This window comes from Geotrypetes seraphini, chromosome 4, assembly GCF_902459505.1.
Source record: "Geotrypetes seraphini chromosome 4, aGeoSer1.1, whole genome shotgun sequence".
Taxonomy (NCBI): Eukaryota; Metazoa; Chordata; class Amphibia; order Gymnophiona; family Dermophiidae; genus Geotrypetes; species Geotrypetes seraphini.
This window is the reverse complement of record NC_047087.1, coordinates 130,846,301-130,861,656: the sequence shown is the minus strand read 5'-3', so window position 1 is coordinate 130,861,656 and position 15,356 is coordinate 130,846,301. Positions and strand designations below refer to the sequence as shown.

Genomic DNA, 15,356 nt, shown 5'->3' with positions numbered 1-15,356 from the left:
TTTTAAATTTTCAATAAAGTCCATTCCAGGAACATCGTCTCTCCACAGTGTTTCTTGGTTTCATCAAGATAAATCTGCTTTCATTGTAGGCAAATCTATCTCATGCATATTCATTGTGGATATCAAGTCTCAAGTTTATTAAAAATTTTGATAAAACGCCTATCACAATTTTAAGCATTGTACATAAAAAAGGATGTAATTTAAAAACAAAACTTATATATAAATATAAAAACAAATTACATGGATGGTAATGGACTCACAAGTACAAAAGGAAAAGGGGAGAACTACAAAATTATAGAAAAATAAACATTGAAAAGGCTAAACAAGAGGATAGGTTTATAAGATTTTAATCAATCTCTTCAAAATGTGCCTATAGATAAATATAAGGGAAAACTGTTGACCATTATGTTATCTTTAGCGATTCAAAATGTATTATTTTGTTGGAAAGACTCAACCAAAATTGAGTACCATGCATGGTTTAACAATCTATGTTTAATTAGTAAATATGAAAAAGTACTGGCTGAGAAAATGACAGCCCTTTGCAAATATAATTCCATTTGGTCTCCACTAGTCAGATATTGTGCTGATGATTAAATTCACTTACCGGAATCACTTGATATACTAAAGATCTATATGCTTTATGTACTCTACTGGACTAATGTATTGTAACTGAACACCTTGAAGTTTGTTATATTTTTCTGTTTTTGTATTTCAAAACTTACAATAAAAACTTTGAACATAAAAAAAAATGAGTAGTATTACAGAGGCAATAACGGATGTCAGAAAGGAGACTAGATATGAAAATGATTATTGTTCAAAAGCATCTTTGAAGAGAAAGGATTTCAATGCCCCTTGTGACAGGGAAGCTCCTGTCATGGCTAATAAGACTGCTAGCCTAGACAAAAATACAGCCCTCAAACCTGCAATCCCTAAAAATAAGCCTGTACATCCTACCAAAAGCCCAGTTGTTGTAAAGCCAGGGAATATGGAGAGAAGGCAGGTGATGTCACAGCCAGGTATTCAGTTAGGGAGGGCACAGAAAACACAGTCTATCCCCTATTATTCCTTTCCCAGAGCTATAGAGAAACACAAGATCAACACAGAGGGGGGTGGAGTTAACCCCAAAACTCTGCAGGCACATCAGCTTCAAGTTGGACTGCAGGTGAATAAATTAACTCCAGCTGACTCTATCAGGAGAGGCAGGACACAGCACATGAGGAGCAGCCCAGAAAACTTCCTTTATCAATAATGCAGTTTTGCTCCAGGTCAGGAAGGAAGGGCAGGAATATTCCTTTCAGAGAGGTATGGTAATACCCCATATAAGCCTTGGGAGGTAGTGCTAGAAGTTAGCTCAAGCCAGGAAGAATCCTGCTTTGAATCTGTCCCAAGCACCCAGGAAGGGGGATGGGAGGAGGAAAGTGAAACAGGAGATCTAATGAACTACAACCACAGTAATACAGGGTGGGGGAGGGATAGTGAGGATGAACCAGAGTTCCTTGTGCTCGAGGAAGGTATGGAGATGTGATTTGAATATAACAAGTTACTACCTTCCTCCAAGAAAAGTCAATCCTCTGCCCAGAGATGCCTGAGCCTAATTGAATCTGCAGGAAATATCAAGGCAACAGTGCCTGAGGGAGAAAAAATTTGTAGCCTTACTAGAAAGTTCCTCAAAGCATAAAAAGATATTGGACTTTGGGGTCATTTGGGAATGCCTGAACAACTGAGAGTGAAGGGAGGATTGCTTCCACACAGCCTGCAGTGCAGAGCTGTGAAAGTCCGTATAAGGGACAGAAGTGGTAGTAAAAAAGAAGTAGTGGCAGAGATAAGGTGACCATTTATTTTTTTCATCAAAAGGGGACATCTATTAATTCTCAGTCCCGCCCCCAATACCACCCTAGCCCCACCCCCAATTTTTGCCATTCATTTTTCATGTACACATAATATCTTCATATTAATTCATAATGGTAACCTTAAAATGGAGAAAATAGAGAATGGAGAAACCTTAGCAAGGTCTGCCGCAGAACGGGATTTGGGGGTGATCATCAGCGATGACATGAAAACAGCCAAACAAGTGGAGAAGGCTTCATCTAAGGCTAGGCAAATGCTGGGTTGTATCCGGAGAAGTTTTGTTAGTCGGAAGCCCGACGTCCTAATGCCTTTGTACAGAACCATGGTGAGGCCTCATCTGGAGTACTGCGTACAATTCTGGAGGCCACATTACCGCAAAGATGTGCTGAGAATCGAGTCGGTACAGCGAATGGCCACCAAGATGGTCTCGGGGCTCAAAGATCTATCATACGAAGAAAGGCTGAACGAATTGCGGCTATACTCTCTCGAGGAACGTAGAGAGAGAGGGGACATGATTGAGACGTTTAAGTATGTCACTGGTCGCATCAAGGTAGAAGATAATGTTTTCCTTCTTAGGGGACCCTCAGCCACAAGAGGACACCCGCTGAAAATAAAGGGCGGGAAGTTTCATGGCGACACCAGGAAGTACTTCTTCACTGAAAGAGTGGTGGACAGCTGGAATAGGCTCCCAGTACAGGTGGTTGAGGCCAGCAGCATGCAAGTTTTTAAGATCATTTGGGATGCTCATGTCGGATCTCTTTGAGGGAAAAGGTCATCAGAGAGCAATTAACTAGGGGGGTGGGTCAATGGAGTGGGCAGACTCGATGGGCCTTGGCCCTTTTCTGCCGTCACTTTCTATGTTTCTAAAATTAAAAAAAAACTACAAAGCACACTATATGCAGAGAAAATGTTAATTATCATTTATATTTGGGGGGGTTTCAAAGATGTCAAGGCAAATGACTTTAAAATATGCAATGTCACCTCAGTAACTATAGAAAAATAGATAAATATAGTGCAAAATATAGACAGCAGATATAAATTCTCAAAACTGACACATAGAAACATAGAAACATAGAAAGGTGACGGCAGAAAAGGGCTACAGCCCATCAAGTCTGCCCACTCTACTGACCCACCCCATTAAGTCTGAGTGCTGCTCGACCCACGTAGGGATCCCATGTGGATGTCCCATTTATTCTTAAAGTCGAGCACGCTTGTGGCCTTGATTACCTGCGTCGGAAGTTTGTTCCAGTGATCTACCACTCTTTCTGTGAAGAAATACTTCCTGATGTCACCTCTAAATTTCCCTCCCCTGAGTTTGAGCGGGTGCCCCCTTGTGACCGAGGGTCCCTTGGGAAGGAATATATCGTTTTCTACCTCGACACGACCTGTGACGTACTTAAAAGTCTCAATCATGTCACCTCTTTCCCTGCGCTCCTCTAGAGAGTACAGCTGCAATTTGCCCAGTCTTTCCTCGTATGAGAGACCCTTGAGTCCAGAGACCTTCCTAGTGGCCATTCGCTGGACCGACTCAGCTCGAAGCACATCTTTACGGTAATGTGGCCTCCAGAATTGCACACAGTACTCTAGATGAGGTCTCACCATGGTTCTATACAGTGGCATTATGACTTCAGGTTTGCGGCTGACGAAGCTTCTATTGATACATCCCATCATTTGCCTCGCCTTGGATGAGGCCTTCTCCACTTGTTTGGCAGCCTTCATGTCTGCACTGATGATCACTCCCAAGTCCCGTTCCTCTGAAGTCCTAGCTAGTGTTTCTCCATTCAAGGTGTATGTTCTGCATGGATTTCTGCTGCCGAGATGCATGACCTTACACTTCTTAGCGTTGAAGCCCAGCTGCCATGTCGTGGACCATTTTTCCAACTTGATCAGATCCTGCGTCATACCATCCGTGGGATTGCTTCCACCCACTATATTACACAGTTTGGCGTCGTCGGCGAACAGCGCTACTTTACCCTGAAGCCCTCGGGTCAAGTCCCTTATGAATATGTTAAAAAGGGATGGTCCCAGGACTGAGCCCTGAGGCACACCGCTAGTCACCTCCGATGTCTCAGAGAGGGTGCCATTGACCACCACTTTCTGAAGTCTTCCACTCAGCCAATCGTTGACCCACGCCGTTAGTTTCTCACCTAACCCCATCGATTTCATCTTGTTTAATAGTCTACGGTGTGGGACACTGTCAAAAGCTTTACTGAAATCCAAGTATACTATGTTCAGAGACTCTCCCGAGTCCAGCTTTCCTGTCACCCAATCAAAGAAGCTGATGAGATTGGACTGGCATGACCTGCCCCTAGTGAATCCATGTTGACAGGGATCCCTCAGATTCCCCTCATCCAATATTGTGTCTAATTTCTCTTTAAGTAGAGTTTCCATGAGTTTACACACTATTGATGTGAGACTTACTGGTCTGTAATTTGCGGCCTCCGCTCTGCAACCCTTTTTGTGCAGAGGAACCACGTTGGCAGTTTTCCAGTCCAGGGGGACTCTCCCCGTATTTAGGGAGAGATTGAAGAGTATTGCTAATGGTTCCGCCAAAACATCGCATAGCTCTCTGAGCACTCTTGGGTGCAGATTGTCCGGTCCCATGGCTTTGTTCACCTTGAGTCTTGACAGTTCTTTGTAAACATCAGCTGGTGTGAACTCAAACTTCTGAAATGGGTCTTCCATGCTTTGCTTTGCTGCTAGCCAAGGCCCGTGCCCTGGTGCTTCGCAGGTAAAGACTGAACAGAAGTAATCATTCAGTAGTTTGGCTTTATCGGAGTCTGTTTCTACAAAATTCCCGTCTGGTGTTCTAAGGCGTACTATCCCGTTTGCGTTCTTTTTCCTGTCGCTAATGTATCTGAAGAAGGATTTGTCCCCTTTCTTGATGTTCTTTGCTAGAGTTTCTTCCATACGAATTTTGGCCTCCCTGACTGCTGTTTTGACCGCTGCAGACTTTTTCCTGTATTCAATGTTTGCTTCTTTTTCCCCCGTGCGTTTGTATGAGAGAAATGCTCTTTTCTTCTCCTTGACGAGGCACGATACCTCATCTGTGAACCATTGGGGTTTCTTTTTTCTTTGTTGTTTGGTTACCGATTTTATGTAGCGGATAGTTGCCTCATGAAGGATCGATTTCAAGGTTGACCACATAGCCTCCACATTAGTAGTTACTTCTTGAACCTGCAGCGTCTGATAGACGAAATCTCCCATGCGTGCGAAGTCAGTGCCCCGGAAATTGAGTACCCTTGTTTTTGTTTGTGATCTAGGAAAGCCTTTCTTAAGGTTAAACCATACCATGTTATGGTCACTGGTGGCTAGCGTCTCTCCCACCGAGACCTCTGAGACGCTTTCCCCATTCGTAAGTACCAGGTCCAGGATGGCCTGGGCCCTAGTGGGCTCTAGTACCATTTGTTTGAGCCGTACTCCCTTCATGGACGTTAATATCCTCCTACTATCACAAGTTGTCGCTGATAGTGTGTTCCAGTCTACATCAGGCATGTTGAAGTCTCCTAATAGTACAGCCTCCCCCCGTAAGGTGATATTCTCAATATCTTCAATTAGTTCTGCGTCCTTGTCCTCCGATTGTCTTGGAGGTCTGTATATCACACCAAGGTACAGGCATTTTTCTCCGCCTCTGGCCAGGTTTACCCAGATAGATTCCCCAGTATACTTGACATCCGTGATCCTGGTTGTCTTAATGTTTTCTTTGATGTATAGTGCTACCCCACCTCCTAACTTACCCTCTCTGTCTTGTCGAATCAGGTTGTACCCTGGTATAGTTATATCCCACCCATGAGAGTCTGTGAACCATGTTTCGGATATTGCTACTATGTCTAGATCTGCATTAACTATTTCTGTTTCTAGTTGTAGAAATTTATTCCCTAGGCTGTGTGCGTTAACATACATAGCTCTCCACTCTTTCTGTTTACTAACCTCCTGTAGTGAGCCTCCCATTTGAGTCAAGGTGTCTCCTAGCAATTCTTTTGCAATAAGGGTACTTACCTCAGACTTAGAAGCGTAGTGTTGGTTCTCCACATCAGGATAGTTACTTACTGCTCCGGTGTAAAAGTGGGTACCCACCCCCGACTTACCTAGTTTAAAGCCCTTCGAAGTAGGCGGGCTAGTCTGTGTCCGAAGACATTCTTACCTCTGTTGGTCAGGTGGAGTCCGTCTGGTCCCTGTAGTCCCTGCAGTGTCTCTCCGTGATTCAGGAATCCGAAGTTCATCTCCCGGCACCATCGTTGTAGCCACTCATTCGTCTTCAGGATGCGTTCGTCCCTGTCCCTTCCTCTGCCCCTAACAGGAAGAATTGAAGAGAATACTACCTGTGCTCCTGTCTGCTTCAGCCTCTTTCCCAGAGCTCCGAAGTCTCTAGCTATGTCCTCTAGCTATGACCACGTTTTGATCACTAAATTAAAAATAAAATAATTTTTCCTACCTTTGCTGTCTAGTGATTTCATGAGTCTCTGGTTGTGTTTCCTTCTGACTGTGTATCCTTTCTTTCACTTCTTTCTTTCCGCACTCAGGCCCAACAATTGTCCCTTTCTATTCCCTCCCTCCTTCCTTCCTATGTCCATAGTGCCCCCAGTGCCTGTCCAGTGTCCTCAGTGCCCCCAGTGCCTCCTTCCCATGTCCATAGTGCCCCAGTGCCTCCTTCCCATGTCCATAGTGCCCCCAGTGCCTGTCCTGTGTCCCTAGTGCCCCCAGGGCCTCCTTCCCATGTCCATAGTGCTCCCAGTGCCTCCTTCCCATGTCCATAGTGCCCCCAGTGCCTGTCCTGTGTCCCTAGTGCCCCCAGGGCCTCCTTCCCATGTCCATAGTGCTCCCAGTGCCTGTCCTGTGCCCCCAATGTCCTGTGTCCTTAGTGCCCCCAGTGTCTCTGTTCAGTGTCCTTAGTGCCCCCAATGCCTCCTTCCCATGTCCATAGTGCCCCAGTGCCTCCTTCCCATGTCCCTAGTGCCCCCAGTGCCTGTCCTGTGTCCCTATTGCCCCCAGTGCCTCTGTCCTGTATCCCTAGTGCCCCCAGTGCCTCTGTCATGTGTCCCTAGTGCCCCCAATGCCTCCTTCCCATGTCCATAGTGCCCCCAGTGCCTGTCCAATGTCCTTAGTTCCCCCAATGCCTCCTTCCCATGTCCATAGTGCCCCCAGTGCCTGTCCTGTGTCCCTAATGTCCCCAGTGCCTCCTTCCCATGTCCATAGTGCTCCCAGTGCCTCCTTCCTATGTCTTCCCTTGCCTTTGTCCCTCCCCCGAAGCCAGCCTGCCTGCCTGCCTACCTACCTCCTTCCCTCCCTCCCTCCAGTGCCTGATTCAACCCCCCCCCAGCGATTCAACCCTCCCTGCAGATTCAACCCCCCCCCACGGATTCACACCCCCCCTCCGGATTCAAACCGCCCATCCGTCCGCCCGTGTACCGCCGCTGCCTACCTGTCTGCCTCCCTGCTGCGCCGATTCAAACCCTGGGCCGCCACCGCTGCTTCTTCCCTTCTTCCCGACATCAATTTTGACGTCAGAGAGGAAGTTCGGGCCAGCCAGGCAGCAATTGGCTGGCCCAGAATGTCCTCTCTGACGTCAAAATTGACGTCGGGAAGAAAGGAAGAAGCAGCAGCGACGGCCCATGGTTAGAATCAGAGCGGCAGGGAGGGAAAGTGATCACCCGTCCTGGTGTCCCCGCGCACAGCTTCGGGACTCTGTCCCTGAAAACGGGACATTTCGGTGTCCCGAAGTGGTGGGTCAGGACAACGGGACGGTCAGTCCGAAAACGGGTCTGTCCCGTTGAAAATGGTACGTATGGTCACCTTAAGCAGAGAGGACATTTTTTCTCTTCTTTGTCTGAAGATTGACTGAAGAAGGACTGGCACCTGTAGTACTCTGCCAGAGCTGGCAAGAACTGTAGCTAATAGCTGCCAGCAGCCCTAAGGCAGGAAACTTGGGGAATCTGAGAGACTGAAAAGCCTGTTTACATTCTTGAGTACAATGTCTTTCCAATCCATTAACTAAAGCACAGACATCCTGCACTGGAGCTAAGTGGTAGGAACTATAGAACTGGTGACGGTGAGAAACCACTTTATGTTTTGGAGCAATCTTTCTTTTACCTGATAATAAATCCGGTGAAGTTATTTACATTAAATCCAGTGTCCGGGTTTTTCCTTACACCAGCCATAGAAAAGGTGCACTGAAAAACTTACCTGTGGTCCAAGCCAGGTTTTCCCACTCACCTGGGCCCGGCCCAGCCACACCCTTTAAATTTATTTCAATTTTTTTCTTCTCTAGAGAATTGCATATTGAGGGGGTTGAGAGTCCCTGGCATAATTATGACATGCTCCAGCAAAGAAGTGGAGCCTCTTTCACTTGTAGCAACAATCATCTCCAGGTGTCCTGGAGCCATAAAGTGGCAAATGCACAGTCTTCAGTTTATCCTTGCCCCTCTATAGTTTATAGTACTCTTCCTTGCTTCATACAGACATGCCTTATGTAGGGTGGTATGACACACCCAAAAAGGGGCAAGACCTCTGGCACTTGCAATGGGATCCCTGCAGCAGTCCTTCCACCACCAAGAGATGGGGGGGGGGGGGGGGAACAGCACATTGAGGGCTTGCCATCAGTTGATTGTGGCATCAGCTGAGCCAGTTTCGGGGATTCCTGCTGGCTCAGCTGATGGGGATTTCTCTGCCACGGTTAAAGTAGTTGGCTGCGTCTACAAAACTTGCTGTTGTGCATTTTTCATATGGACATTTTAATTTTTGAAAATGGCCAGAAAAGGTAGATGTCCTGAGGACCAAAACTTATACCTAGGTCATTTTCAAAAATAAAAGATAGACATAAGGCAGCTTTGAGAATGGACATTTTTTTCTCCTGGGTTTGTGGACATCCTGCCCAAAATGTCCAACCTTAGAATTATGCGTCTTATCAAAAATGCCCCTCCATGAGTCTGAGGAGGGATCCATAGTAATACAACTTGTTCAGTTTTCCCAGCTGATGTACAATATGTTCAGGGTTCACTACAGTATTCACGATACTTCCTTTCCTTGTATGAGTTTTGCAAGTTATGAAATGGTAAACTTGTCCATAAGTCCTGAGTAACTTTTCTAGAGTTTTATATTAAATCACAAGATAACTAGTGCTGGAGACAATTTATGTAGTTGTTATTGAGATCTCTCACCAAGATATATACCAAGCTCAGTATATATCTCAAACTCCTCACCTCCAATATATAATCCCCAGTTCCTCAGAAGTGCCACCTGGGCTCAAAAGTTTTCACTGCCCTAGGCTTTATGTACTACCTCCTCACTGGAGCCGCTATTAATTTTTATTGACAAACTTTACTTTTAAATTTTAATTTAACAACCCTTCTAGCATACTTCAAGGATACTTAGCTTTTAATTGTGGTCTTCTTTTCAGGGAAATAAGAGCCAACATGTTTCACCTACAGAAGGTTTTTTCAAGGCTTATCATCCCTTAGCAAGCTTTACACTGGCATATCGGACCACTGAATGCTGATTGTATATTGGAGGTGAGGAGTCTGAGATATATACTGAGCTTGGTATATATCTTGGTGAGAGTTTGATTGGTGATCCTTACAAGAACATTTATATATAAAAATCGAGTACCGTTTGAATAAGTTGTTATTGAGATGACATCAGAATCAGACATTTATTTTGTATGGTGAATTCAATGGGGAAAAGTCCTGGTTCTGCTCTGTATTCAGTGTTGTGTCAGGAAAACTGTGATGCACAGACTATGCATTTGAATTTAGTATCTTTGCCCAGTGTACAAAGTCAAGGGTTATTATTTTTCAGGCTACATAATTTAAATGCAACAATTTTTGCTGAGTATATCCAGTGTTTGCAAAGTTTTCATTATTTGTATTATATGGAACTTTTATATTCTCTGCTGCTGGTAACAGGGAGTGTGGCTACTGTGTGATCAGAGCTATGGATAATTACCCTGTCCCACAACAGCCCCATTTAAGTAACACCATCTTTTTTTCCTAGAAAGACAGTATGAGTTTGAGCAGGTTTTTTGCTGTTTTATCTTGTTTAGTACCTGTTTGTTTTGTACTTGTTTGTATTTTTTATCATGATTTTGTATGTGATTTTGTTCCCTGCTTAGATTTGTGGATAGGCAGATTATAAATAATTTTAAATAAATAAATAAAAACCACTGTGTAAAAACTATCCTGACCACAGGTCCCACTTCTGACCAGCAGCTTCCTCACCTCTCCTCTCTTGGTCCAACAGCTTTCATAATTCTAACTGCCTCCCCCTCTCCTGCCAACCCACACACACCAGGCCTGCTGCTTCCTGGTGAAATAAAAGCAGCAGAAAGACTTGGAGCATGGGCTTGGAGCTGCCCTCCTTCTAACATAATCTTCCTGTTTATGAGGGGCAGGACTGGCAGAGCCTTGAACAGGGCAGCCTAGACCAGTGGTCTCAAACTCAAACCCTTTGCAGGACCACATTTTGGATTTATAGGTACTTGGAGAGCCTTAGAAAAAATAGTTAATGTCTTATTAAAGAAATCTTAATGTACAACCCAATAATTATCACCTGTTGATTACTCAGTTAATTGATCTTATATCAAGTTTTACTTCCAAAGATATTACAAAAATATTACTCTTCAACCAATGTTATTTATATCAATTTAAGACATTTGTATGGACCTTCTGTTTGTAACTAGGCACCACACTGCCGGTTACTTTATTCTACATCAGTCCAGATTTAATAACTTCATTGACTTTATTTCATTCTGTATTTTTTCTTTTCTTTCATGTGTTTGGATTTTTTTTTAAAACGATGTATCAATTGTTTTTTTATATATAACTCAAGCCTAATAGTTTTCATATTCCTATTAGCGCTGTGATTATAGGGAACCCGTCACTTATCTTAACAGTAGACAGTTCCTCCTGCACTTCCCCCGACATGCATGTTTCAACTAGAAACTTTTCTTCAGGAGCGAGGTAAACGTTTGTGGGAGCAATTTACCAATTTGCAATTTGCTCCCAAAAACGTTTACCTCGCTCCTGAAGAAAAGTTTCTAGTTGAAACATGCATGTCGGGGGAAGTGCAGGAGGAACTGTGCCCCCAATGCCTCTGTCCTGTGTCCTTAGTGCCCCCAGTGTCTCTGTTCAGTGTCCTTAGTGCCCCCAGTGCCTCCTTCCCATGTCCATAGTGCCCCAGTGCCTCCTTCCCATGTCCCTAGTGCCCCCAGTGCCTGTCCTGTGTCCCTATTGCCCCCAGTGCCTCTGTCCTGTATCCCTAGTGCCCCCAGTGCCTCTGTCCTGTGTCCCTAGTGCCCCCAATTCCTCCTTCCCATGTCCATAGTGCCCCCAGTGTAATATCTTTGGAAGTAAAACTTGATATAAGATCAATTATTAAAGAAATGACAATTTTGCATGAAGTAAAACTTTATAGTTTATAATTCTTTCCTTTTGGCTAATTCTTAATAATAATATTGTAATTTATAGCTAAAGAGACATTTGATCAAGAAACTGTTTTATTTTATTTTTGTGTTTATGATAAACATAATGAGGGCCTCAAAATAGTACCTGGCGAGCCACATGGGATCCCCGGGTCACAAATTTGAGACCACTGGCCTAGACAGTGGCTTCATCATGCCTTTATGTTGCTTTCATTTGCCAGATAGTGGCTGAGGGGAGCGGGTAAGTAAATTATGCTGCTGGATAGGGAGAGGAGCCCATCCACAAAGGTTTGCCCAAGGCAATTCCAATCTGAATACTTATGGTATGTTTGAGGTACTTGACCTCGCAGTTTTCCTTTCCACTGAACCCCTCACTCCACACACACTATTTCTCAAGTCAGATTTTTCTTTTGCTGTTTGCAGGCTTGTTGTAGTTTCTCGATCTATTCTTTTGTTTTTATCATTCTTTCATGTCCAAGCCAACAAAATCGGCTTTTAATTTAGTATATGTTTTGCTATTACTGTCCTGAGATGTATGTGAACAAATATACAGTATATACTCGAATATAAACCGAGGATTATGGGGCCAAAAAAGCCCACGAGAATTCGTGGGAGCCATTAAGGAAGCCGCTCAGCACTGAGCAGCAGCGCCGAATCGCGTGCCTGCTCGTGTTTTTCAGCACGGCTGAAGACACGGAAGCCTGTTAACAGTGGGGCAGGAACTTGGAAAGTTCATTCCTGCATGTTGCACCTCCACTGGGGATCGGCGGTAGAGGTATAAGGCTAGGGCAGGAAGGGGGGCATGATGCAGAGTTTGACAGGGGAGGGAAGGAAGGGTGCTGGAAGGAAAGGGGCTGGGTGCAATGCCTGATAGGAAGAGTGCAATGGGTGCAATGTCTGGGTGCAATGCCTGACAGGAAGGGAGTTGAGTGCAGTACCTAACAGGAAAGGAGCTGAGTGCAGTGCCTGACAGGGGAAGGAGGGAGGGAAGGAAGGGTGCTGGGTGCAATGCCTGACAGGGGAGGGAGGGAAGAGTCTGGGTGCAGAGCCTGACAGGGCAGGGTACTTGAATATTAAGCCACCCGACTTATATTCGAGTCAGCCATTTTTCCTCCTTTTGTGGGGGTAAAGGGGTTTCACTTATAGTCAGATCGACTTATATTTAAGTATATACGGTAATACTCCTAAGCAGCCAAAAAACTCTATGGGCTAGATTCACTAACCTGCCTCTCTGTGCCTGAACCATGGCAGGCCGACCAATTCACCAACGCTCAGCATGCAAATGGGGGTGATTGGAGGAACGCCCCCCTCCCACCAACCACACATATCGCTAATGAGTGATCCTGAAGCATGCGCACACCATCTGTAGATGGTCTGCGCATGCTTACGGAGCTGCAAGCTGCTTTTTTCTGTTTTTTTTTTTACTACTACTTCGCAAGCCCGTGGTTTTAACCTGCTTTAAACCCATGAGTTAAAACCACGGTCTAGCACTGCGGAGTCAGGGCGGCGAGCCAGGGCGCAGGGTGGTGAGAGGAGAGTCGGGGCCGATGTTGGGCTGAAAAGGGCAGGACAGGGCGAGGAGAGTCGGGGCTGAAAGTCGGGCTGAAAAGGACAGGAGAAGTCGGCAGAGAGCAGGAAAGGTCGTGAGTGACTGCTCCCCACCAGTTGCTTCTTTTTAAATCGGCCGGCCCAGTCGGTGTTCCTTGAAAAGTTTAGTGAATTGCGTCCTTCCTACTTTGCATGCCATTTACCCTCATTTGCATGCGCAGATAGGAATCGGATCGGCCAGGGTCAGGGTCGCAAACCGTTTGGTATACGATCGGTTTGCTTAGTGAATCTAGCCCTCTGACTGAATGGGCTTGTTCAAGCACCTCATACAGCATAGCTTTTGCAAACCTCCCCTTGACATTTTGTCATCCTGACCTTTGTTCAACTGCACTTGTTTAAGTGTCATAAATCATTCTGTGCTAAATATAGCATGGGTTGCATTTTATTTGCTTAATATAGCAAGTCCAACAGCCTAAGCTGCCACAGAGAGGTTCTCTTTGCACCATACCCACCCATTTCTGAAGACATGACTGTACCTGTAGTGCCTTTCCCTATTCCCAGTATACACTGCACAAGTGAGAAACATTGGCTTAAGTCTGTACTGCTCCTTAAAGGTAGAGAATGACATGGGGACAAATTTTTCCCCATCCCCACGGGAACTCATTTTCCCGTCCCGGCGAGTTATCCTGTCCCATTCCTGCAAGCTCTGTCCTCATCTGCACAAGCCCAAAAACACTTAAGAACATAAGATTTGCCGCTGCTGCGTCAGACCAGTGGTCCATCATGCCCAGCAATCCGCTCACACGGCGGCCCTTAGGTCAAAGACCAGTGTCCTGTTTGAGTCTAGCCTTACTTGCGTATGTTCTGTTCCAGTAGGAACTTATCCAACCTTCTCTTGAATCCCTGAAGGGTGCTTTCACCGGAAGAGGGTTCTAGACCTCCACCACTCTCTGGGTGAAGAAGAACTTCCTTACGTTTCTATGGAATCTTTTCCCTTTTAACTTTAGTGAGTTCCCTCTCATTCTCACCTTGGAGAGGGTGAACAATCTCTCTGTCTCTACTAAGTCAATTCCCGATCATGTTCCCTCTAGTCTTCTCTTTTCAAGGGAGAAGAGGCCTAGTTTCTCTAGCCTCTCGTTGTACAGCAACTCCCCCAGCCCCTTAACCATTTTTGTTGCTCTTCTCTGGACCCTTTCGAGTATTACTATGTCCTTTTTCATATACGGTGTTGGACGCAGTTATGGCAGAGCTTACAGGAATGGGACAGGGACAGTGACAAAACTCATGGGGATGGGACGAGGAAATTGAGTTCCTGCTGGGACGTAGACAAATATGTCCCCATGTCATTCTTTACTTAAGGGTGACTGGGGTAGGGGGTGTAACACACTGCAATTATTAGCCCCTCTCACAAATGTATCCCATTTCTCACTCTTCACATGATATTTTAAAAGTGGCACTGACTAAATTGTATGTATATATATAACTAATGAACATAACAGCATGAAAACCATTTTTGTAGGAATTATTCCCTATAAAAATATACAGGGCTCACCTTGAGAGGCTGCAGTGTATAATACTTTCTCCACAGACAAGCAGCACAATCCAAACACACTTTCTGGTGATACCATCCAATAAAGCCATCGTGTCTGGAGCTCTTCTTCCATCTGGAAAGCTTCTTTTTATTGAAAATATTAAGAAATAGATACAAAACACAATCAAATACCAAAAGAAAAATGGTAACAGGTAGGGTTGAAATTAGGACATAAGAATCCTGATGAATATATAGAACATATTACATAATAGGGTAAAAAAAAGAATCAATAATGTGAATATAATATATACCGATTGATGTTAATTTGGAGAATAGTACTACCTGCACTGTATATACCAAAACTGTTTAATGTTTAGGGAAATATACTTAGAGCATTAAGAAAGGACTAGATTTTTATTCTTAAATACAAAGGAAGTTTATTTACAATACTATACAGGTAATGCAGTAATTTTAGCTCTCAATTTAGGGATCTTACACATGGGTAACAGAGTACAAGATAAATATTGTTAGAAAATCAGATTGATTGGGGCGTGGCTTGGAAGCCTAGCATGGTGGAAGCTTGATCATTGAGCTCCGTACCATCAAAAGCCTTTGTGGTAGTATTGGATAAAATTTCGAGTGATTTTCGATTGATTTTCAAGCTTTAGATTGGCATAATGTCCTCGTCGCGTCAAACAAAGAATGATTCATCATTTGCGGGGGGAAACGCAAAAAGGATTAAGGCCGATCCCCCGACTCCATCAAGAGTGCCTCATCCGTCGGATAAAACTAATGACAACTCAGGCATTATAGTCGAACTACGAAATATAATGTTAGAAGTCAAAGAGGAAGTATCTAACCTAGCAAAAACAATAGAAATTGCTAATGCCAGTGCTGTTCAGATGGAAGAGTGAATGGGGAAAGCAGAAGAAACTTTACTGCAATGTAGAACTGATCACCAATCAATTCAACATCTGGAAAAAATAATTGAACATATTGAGAACAGGCCCAGAA

General features: G+C 44.5%; 1 protein-coding gene across 1 annotated transcript in view; it reads right to left on the bottom strand.

The window, feature by feature from the left end:
- Positions 1–14,463, bottom strand: part of FAM3B (FAM3 metabolism regulating signaling molecule B) — a 141,328-nt gene extending 126,865 nt beyond the window's left edge. The window contains exon 1 of the mRNA XM_033940392.1: positions 14,364–14,463. Within this exon, the coding sequence (XP_033796283.1) occupies positions 14,364–14,439 (76 nt within the window). The 5' untranslated portion in view covers positions 14,440–14,463. The remainder of the gene's footprint in view (positions 1–14,363) is intronic.
- Between the last annotated feature and the right edge of the window lie 893 nt (positions 14,464–15,356).